The sequence below is a fragment of the Epinephelus moara genome, unplaced genomic scaffold (assembly GCF_006386435.1).
Source record: "Epinephelus moara isolate mb unplaced genomic scaffold, YSFRI_EMoa_1.0 scaffold3614, whole genome shotgun sequence".
Classification (NCBI taxonomy): Eukaryota; Metazoa; Chordata; class Actinopteri; order Perciformes; family Serranidae; genus Epinephelus; species Epinephelus moara.
The window spans coordinates 4,761-13,833 of record NW_026081332.1 but is presented as its reverse complement, the minus strand read 5'-3'; the positions used below and the strand labels follow the sequence as shown (position 1 = coordinate 13,833).

Below are 9,073 nucleotides of genomic sequence, written 5' to 3'. Positions count from 1 at the left end.
TTTTTTCATACATAAAAAGTATAATGGAGTACTATAAAAATGTACATACTATATTTAATATATCCAAAATGTATTCAAATTTAAATAAAAAAATACATGCATATATACATGATATATTACATATTTAGAATATTTATAAATATTAATACATCTCACTGCCGTAGGGAACGAGGGCGCGGGGGAACTTTAAAACATTATTTCATTTCATTTATCGTGATCACATTTACTGTGTGAAATGTCAGTTTTGTGTAATCAAACACAGAGAGGGTTGATGGTGCTGGACTTGTTCTTCTGTTGCTCTCAGGGTAAACACTGTATCCTGGATGTGTCGGGGAACGCCATCAAGAGACTCCAGCTGGCGCAGCTTCATCCCATCGCCATCTTCATCAAACCCAAATCTGTGGAGAACATCATGTGAGTCAAACCGTCTCCTTCTCACAAACACCAAACTGTAAGAACCTGGAGCTTCAGTGGTTTCTTCTTCAGCTCCCAGTTTTTCTTTTCACTGCTTCTATCTGAAACATGAACCATGTCATGTTTCATTTCATATCACATAATTCAGGACATTTAACTCATCAAAGGAGGAAAAAAAGACTGTAAACATGACCTCATCATTTTGGCTCAGAACCTTATATCTATCCTGTCATGAGAGAAACACTTGTTGTTATCATGAAATTATTATAAAAACTGCCAACTGTGAAAAATAATAAATATAATTATCATCATATTAAAACCACATGGAACCACATATATATAAAAATGTATATATGTATATAAAGAAATTCATATGTATGCATTTATTTATACATTTTATTAACTTTTTATGTTTTCAAAACATAATTAAATATTATTTGTATTTATAGAAAACAATATTTGTGTTCAATATATTTCAAATGTATTTGTTTTCATATATTTTATATTTATTATATATATATATATATATATATACGTACATATACACACACCACATATATTTTTAAATATATAATATTTAGAAATATATATTACGAATACATTATAAATAACAATTCAAGAATACTTAATAAGCTATCATTTTTGACTATAAATAAATGTGTTTTTTTATAACTATATATATATATATATATATATATATATATATATATATACATACACGCACACACACATATATATATACTAAAATATTCAATAATTATTCATATTTTGAATATTTGTTATTGAGAAAAAAACACTTGATATGTGGAGATGAGTGATTAGCACTAATCTGAACCCAGAACGTTGTAGCGTGCTGACGGTGACGTGGTTTCCCTCTGTGTGACGTTTGTGCCGCAGGGAGATGAACAAGCGTCTGACAGAGGAGCAGGGCAGGAAAACCTTCGACAGAGCCACCAAGCTGGAGCAGGAGTTCACCGAGCATTTCACAGGTGAGACAGCGCCACCTGCAGGCCAGCACACCAAACAAGATGCTGACAGAACACCGTGTTCCCTTTAGTCACTGTGTCTGAGGTTCAGGTCCAGGTCCAGGTTCAGGTCCAGGTCCAGGTCCAGGTTCAGCATCTCCACATCAAAGCCACAGTCTCTCCTTTTTATGTTTCTGTTGCTGCACTTGCTCACTGAACATCTTTAAACCTGTAAATGAGACGAGGAGCTGCTGGAAGGTTTCTCTGTTTTGATTGGAGCTAAGCTGCTATAAACCTGCTGAGGGACCACAGATGCTAATGAGCTACACAGCTAACTCTGTGTGTGGCCCCTGTTAAATAGACTAAACTGAACTCCCCGGCTGCAGTGACGCCGGAGAGACACTGGCATGTGAAAGAACTGGAAACTCTGACCAATCAGAGCAGATGGGGCTGTTGGGGGGCGAGCTTAAAGAGACGGGCACTAAAACAGAGCGTCTGACAGGAGGTGAATACAGGTGTTCCGGTGAAGACAGGAAGTGCAAAATAAAGGGTTTTCGTCTGTGCCTCAGACAGCCTCAGGATATTTCTTGATAAGTGGCACAAACATCCACTTGGACTCAACAATGAACTGATAAGAATTTGGGGTTCATAAGTCAAAGTCACTGTGACCTTGCATCCATCTCATTCTCATGAACGTGGAATCACCAGAAGGCCTTGAGGAATTTTTAAAGAAATTTGGCACAAACATCCACCTGAACTCAAGGATAAATTGTTTAGATGTTGGTTGTCAAAGGTCACAGTGACCTTGCATTCGTCTTATACTCTTGAAGGCTATATCTCAAGAACAGCTTTATGGATATTTGAATTTGGCACAAATGTCCGCTTTGACTCAACAATGACCTGATCAGATTTTGGTGGTCAAATGTCAAGGTCACTATGATCTTGCTTCTGTCTCTTTCTAGTGAATGCGATATGCAAAAAGCCCTTGAGGGAATTTGCTCAAATTTGGCACAAATGTCACAATGTGACCTTGTGTTTATCTTATTCCAGATAATGTGACTTCAAGAAGATTTTTAGGGAATTTCCTCAAAAATGGCACAAACCTCCACTTGGCCTCAAGAATGCACTGTTTTGATTTCGATGTTTTAAGTTTAAAGTCACTGTGATCTTGTGTTCATCTCATTATCTTCACAGAAAAATCTCAAGAAGGCCTTGAGGTAATTTCTTCAAATTAGGCACAAACATCCACCTGGACTCAAGGATGTATTGGTTAGATACATTTGGTTGTTAAAGGTCACTGTCACCTTGCATTCATGTCATTTCTCGAATGCAATATCTTAAGAAGAGCTTTAGGGATTTTCACCCAATTTGGCACAAATGTCAATTTGGACTCAAGGATGAATTGTTTAGATTTTGGTTGTCAAAGGTCAAGGTCACTGTGACTTGGTGTCCATCTTATTCCAGTGAACACGATATCTCAAGAAGGCCTTGAAGAATTGTTCCTCAAATTGGGCACAAACATCCACTTGGACTGAAGAACAAACTGATTCGATGTTGGATGTCAAAGGTCACTGTGACTTTGCATCCATGTCATTCTCAGAAATGCTGTTTCTCCAGAACACCTGGAGGGAATTTCTCTAAATTTGTCACAAATGTCCGCTTTGCCTTAAAAATGAACTGATCAGAGTAAGGTCAGTGTGATCTCACAAAACATGATTTTGCCCATAACTCAAGAATTCATACATATTCTGACACAAATGTCTAACAGGATAAAATAATGAAGGTCAAAAGGTCAAAGGTCAGCTTGACTGTGACATCATCACGTTTTAACGTCATATCTCAGGAACAGAAGGGGAGACATTTGGTCAGATACTGAATTGGTGACTCTAATCTTGACACTGTGCTGATTGTATAGATCTTCTGTGTGTGACGCGTCATCCGTGTTTTAGAATTTGCGGCAACATTTGAAGCATCGTCTGCCGTCACGGTTCCACGTGAGTCTGGACAGACACGGACATAAACTGTAACTTGACTGGTTCCCGGAGGCGTACGACCGCGAGGCGGTGATTCCAGTTTGACCATCAAAGCGTGTGAACATGTTCCAGTAGAAACGTGTATTCCTCTTTAACTTTGAGTTGTGCTTATTATGTTTCAGCCATCGTTCAGGGCGACACTCTGGAGGAGATCTACGATCAGGTGAAGCAGATCATCGAGGAGCAGTCGGGTCCGTTCATCTGGGTTCAGTCCAAGGAGAAGTTATGAGGTTCAAAACTCTGTCTGCGCCATCGCTCCTCCTCTCTTTAGATTCACTTTGTTTTACTTTGAAAAGAAAAGTCGACCTGCAGACAGCAGCCTCCTTCCTCCTCCCTCCCGCCTCCTCCCTCCTGCCTCCGGATCAATGATACGACACACCGGCTGACCAGAGTGTTGTTTCATTTTGTATTTGTTTTGCCTGAATAAGACTCCATTGTTGGGTTTCCTGACCAGCAGAGTAAAGCACACAGGAAGTTTGATGACATCACTCAACACGGTACAGCTCCTTAATGTTTAAGGGAGGAGAAGAAGAAGACGTGTCCATGAAAGTGGCGAGAAGAAATGTACGAAGATGATTTTATCTTTTTTTTTTTTTTTTTTTTTTTCTGTGGGTACCCCCACCCACCCTTTTTTTTTTTTTTTTTTTGTCTTGTAAGGTAAGCGGACGGAGTTTCAGTCTCAGGCAGCGTCCGGCGGAGACACAAAAAGCAAAACTTTGCACGTTTGAGCTTTAACAGCATGTCAGTTAATAACCCCGGTTATTTCCCATCAGCCCCTTCAGCGTCTGACATCACAGCTTCTTCTGTTCTGCATTTCATCGTTTTTTTGTTTTGTTTTTGTTTTTGTTTTTGTTTTTGTTTTGTTTTTGTTTTTGTTTTTGTTTTGTTTTTTACACTTGAGTCGACTTGCTTTTAGTTTTATATTTTATTTTTGCTCCTCGCTGCTGCAGGATGTTTGTCAGGACGCTCTGCAGGGTTCCTGCTCTGCTGCTGGGGGGCGCTGTGGAGTCGGATTCATTCACTTAAATTCATTCACTTAAATTCATCCAGGCGAGGAGAAATCGACTCTTTTCACTTCGTGGATTCTGATTTTATTGCTGAACATTTTTGCATTTCAGACATTTAGTTTGACCTCCGTTTGATGAGGTCAGAGGTCACAGCGTTCATTATTCTGCCTGCACCGTAAAAACATCTCGACTCGAGTCACTTCTGTCTGTTCAAAAGTCCAAAGCCTCGTTTTCTTTAAAACAAGTGATTAAATCAAGAATATTTCAACCTGTTTTCACTTAAAACAAAATTTTTCAGGTCATTAAATTCATCAACATTATTCGACATTATCACAGGAAGTTATGATAATGTTAAAAAAATGTATAAATTATAAGAAACTCATAATTACAGGAAAACTATCAAAGGAATGTTCTCCAGAAACTATCTCATGATTTACTTGTAATAATAAACAACAGAAGGCCTTTCGTTTAGTTCCTGTAATGATGTCATAATTATGAGCAAAACTTCAAAGCAATTCATATAAATACATGAATAAAGCAACATGTTTTAAAAATCAACATTATTATGGAAAAACTAATTTAGAGTTTTTAATTCCACAAGAATGTTTGTCATGACAAAAAAATCTAAAAAATAATTTGTCACAAAAAATGTCACTTAATATGCAAAAATACAGAATTACAAGAAATTAGTCTCATAATTTTGTTGTAATGAGAGAAAACATTCTTTTAATTATGAATCACAATGAAACAGTCATAATGAGTAAAAGTAATCAATACGAATATGTAGATGAACAGAATTACAAGAAAACTCAACACAGGATAATAATTTTATACTCCAGAGAAAACTGTCTCATAATCAAGAAATCTTTACTCTCATAATTTCAAGAAAAAATAAAATAATAATAATAATAATAAAATTATTCAATCCATTATTAAAGAGCGATAACGCCGTATGTGAAAGTTCATGACTACAGAAAAACTCTCAATAAAACTGAAAATTACAAGAAAATTGTCTCTGAATTTTCTTGTTTTAATAGAAAATATTCTTGTAATTATTTAAATTAATATATCTTGATTCAATTTATATAAATATATAATTACTAGAAAAATATTGTCACAGAGTTCTTTATGTCATAAAATATATATAATAATATAGTTAAAAGAAGCTCAACACAGGAAATGTATTTATTATAATGACAAGAACACTTTTTTTTAAAGATCTCCCAATTATAATAAAAAAAAATCAGAGGTAAGACCTTTTGTTTGACGTCCTAAAAAAATAACTTATGATGCAAAATCTCAACAGAACTAACTAATGACATCATGTTAGCAAAACTACCTTATGACCAAGAGAAACTCGTTACAGTAAAATTCTGTTATAATGTCAAGAAGACCATCTTTGGGATTTTTGGGGGGAAATTAGGATCTGTTCATTTTGAGTTATTTACTGAGTTAAACTGTAAAAATGCAGAATTACATGAAAAACTTGCAGTTTTCTTGCATATAATTAAGAAATCTTTATCTTGTCATTTTGGAATATCGTTTCCAGTTTTTGTATATTTATTTTGTGAAATTAATGAACTTCTTCGAAAGCAGCTTGAAATATTTTCATGGTCAGATCTGAAATTAAACGAGCGTTTAAAGACAGAACGACTTGACAAGATGTTTTTTACGATGTGACGCTGATTTTAAACTTTGAATAAACTTGATTTTACTGAACTGATTTTTTATTATTATGATGATTATGATTATTATCGGTGTGTTTGGGGTGGTGTTGTTCGGAGCGGTGCCCTCTTGTGGCACAAGCTCGAACCCCGTCAGACGTCTGTCAGCGTCGTCAGTGTCTTACCATGGAAACGATGTCGATCATGTGATCATGTGGTGATTTGTGCGCCTGGAGACGAGCTGCCACCTCCAGGTGTCAGCAGGTGTGTCCCGAACACGCAGGTTATTATTGTACAATGAGATTTTGACAGATATTTAACCCTCGGTAAACTGCCTATTTTGTTATAATAAAAGTCTATATTGAACTTTACTTAAGCACTACTACTACGGGAATTATTTTCTTTGCATTGTTAATCATATATGAATAGAAAAGTATAAAGATATTTGAATATATATTTTTTCTTTTTCTTTGATCACCACCTCCTCTGTCTTTTAATTTTCTTTTTTAAGCATAATAAAAACTTAACAAGAAAACAGGAAGTGCTGCAGTGTTCTTCTTCTTCTGGGCTTTAGGTCTGATTGTTTGTTTGTTTGTTTGTTTGTTCAGCTGATTAAATGGTGTCTGAGTCCGTTAAGTTCAAACCATGATGCTTTCTTTGGCTCTCACGTCGTCATCGCAGATCCGTAAATATCCAGTATCCAGTGTCCAACACTAGGAGGCGTATTTCTTTACGGATGGATAGAAACCTGATAGAAGCTACCTGTAGCTGTGGGGGAGGGGCTCATTTTGCAATCCAGTGGTTTGGAAGATGTGCTTGAAACATTACCAGGACCAAAACAGGGCCTGCCATGGAGGCTACATAGCATGTTTGTGAAATATTTAATTAAAAATACGTATGAACGGCTGAACGAGTCAGAGTAGGTTCGTTGGAGATGATCCACAGTCGCAGCACAATGCATGCTGGTTAGTTTTGTGTCCGACTTCATCCCGACTTCCTCTGACATCTTACAAAAGTGGACGGCGATGAAATCGTGAGAGTGAGGCGCTGCAGCTGCTCTCCACCGACTGCAAGACCCACGGCATGATGGGAAACACTCGGCTCTCACCTGATCTAACAGCTGATTGGTTCAGATGTCGACTCAACAAGATGACGTTTTATATAAACTTTTCATTTTTGTTTAATTTCAGAGATTTAGATTTGATTTGTCTGATTTGAAGGTTTATTCTGTGAACAGGAAACGTGTGACTGCTGAGAGACTGAACACATTCATCACAAACTACATGTAGTCTGCTGTATGTCAACATGGACTGAATTAATTATTGAAGTATTAAACATCACTGCAGTCAGTGAGGTGTGAGGACTCTTACAATAACATGTCCAGGTGTGACGCTCTGACTGTATCTGACTGATGTTTAATGAAAGCTGTTGTCTTGTATGAAATATGAAGCTTACAGTCAGACACAGTGTGTTCAGCCTGTGTAGCTGAGGGGACAGGTCACACTGATCAGATCTGATTCACAGGAGAGTTCATGAACCATCAACATAAACTACAGATCACCTGTAAAGTATTTAATAAATTAATCTGTCATTATTTAAACAACTGGAAACAAACCGATATATAAGTCTGATAATATCTGAATCAATCGACATCATATCAGACAGGATGTGAGTGTGTGTGTGACTTCCTGTACGGACTGAGGGCTGCTGGGAACTGTCAGGAAACTGTCTGACCTGACCGCAGCTTGTTGTCTCCGCCTCCTGCTGCAGCCGCCTGCTCTCGTCTACTCTCCAGGCAGGCGAGGCGCCTACTGTCAGTCTGACTGCATTTTAGCAGAATAAAATAACTCAGATTCACACTGTGTTCAAACAAGTTCTTTTAATCAGACAGACTCACCTGAGGATCAACAGGTAACATAGCCCGAGTCATTTTTTATGCAAATATTTAAAAAGAGACAAAGTTTCTTTTGAGTGAAAACTGGTTGAAATCTTCTCGCTGCATCAGCAGATTTTTCTTCATTTGTTTTAAAGATTTTAAAACTATAAATATTTTTGCTGTATTTTAATATTTTTAATACTTGTCCGACACCAGCTCAGCCTCCTCCTTCTCCTTCTTACTATCTGCTCATAACCTCCTGTGACTAAATACATATTTTTGTCTCAAGACTAAAACTGAATCTAAAAGAGCTCTCAAAATGAACCCTGTCCAGGAGCGGATCATAGTGCTCAGTTTCTCACATGAATATCAGCAGAAAAATGCAAGCAAGGCGAGAGGAAGCAGCCAAGCGTCTGCACTCTGCAGAAAATGACTCAACCAGAACTGAAGTGTTAGATGACAAATAAGTTTCACCACTTCCTCTTGTGCTCTGTTCCAGTTATTTTAACAGACTTTGAGGAAGAGTCAGAAATATGGAGCCATCACCAAAACCTGAGGAGCTAACAAGTATTTAACAACTGAACACTGGAGTGTTTTCAGACGGGGAGCAGGTTTGAACTGAAGCTTCATTTGAAAGCAGGAAACAGAGTCCAAAGTGCTGCTGGTCTCCCTGGAATCAGCCCTCCCTCCTCTTCCTGCTCTCACACACAGCCAGCTCCACTCTGTTCCCTCCCCTTCACATCTGCACTTTATAGATGGGTGGAACCAACATGGTGGTGACGTGACAGAGCTGACAGGCTNCTGGTCTCCCTGGAATCAGCCCTCCCTCCTCTTCCTGCTCTCACACACAGCCAGCTCCACTCTGTTCCCTCCCCTTCACATCTGCACTTTATAGATGGGTGGAACCAACATGGTGGTGACGTGACAGAGCTGACAGGCTGCATTCACTGCATGATCACATGATGCTGAGATCAGAGCTCAGACTAGTTTCACTTCTCAGGAAGTGAGACTCACACAGTCACTGCCACGAGCTGAAATGGCGCAGCAAGGAGCTCAGCTGGACCCCCTAAAGTTCTCTTGTTCCATCTGTCTGGATCTACTGAAGGATCCGGGG

The 9,073-nt window shown here is 38.1% G+C and overlaps 1 protein-coding gene across 1 annotated transcript; it reads left to right on the top strand.

Moving 5' to 3' along the window:
- Positions 1-248: 248 nt before the first annotated feature.
- LOC126387324 (discs large homolog 1-like protein) lies at positions 249-6,618 on the top strand. Its single transcript, XM_050039861.1, has 3 exons — positions 249-414; positions 1,312-1,403; positions 3,535-6,618. The coding sequence occupies exons 1-3, from the start codon at positions 272-274 to the stop codon at positions 3,639-3,641; spliced, it is 342 nt and encodes a 113-aa protein (XP_049895818.1). The 5' UTR covers positions 249-271; the 3' UTR covers positions 3,642-6,618.
- Positions 6,619-9,073: the final 2,455 nt, after the last annotated feature.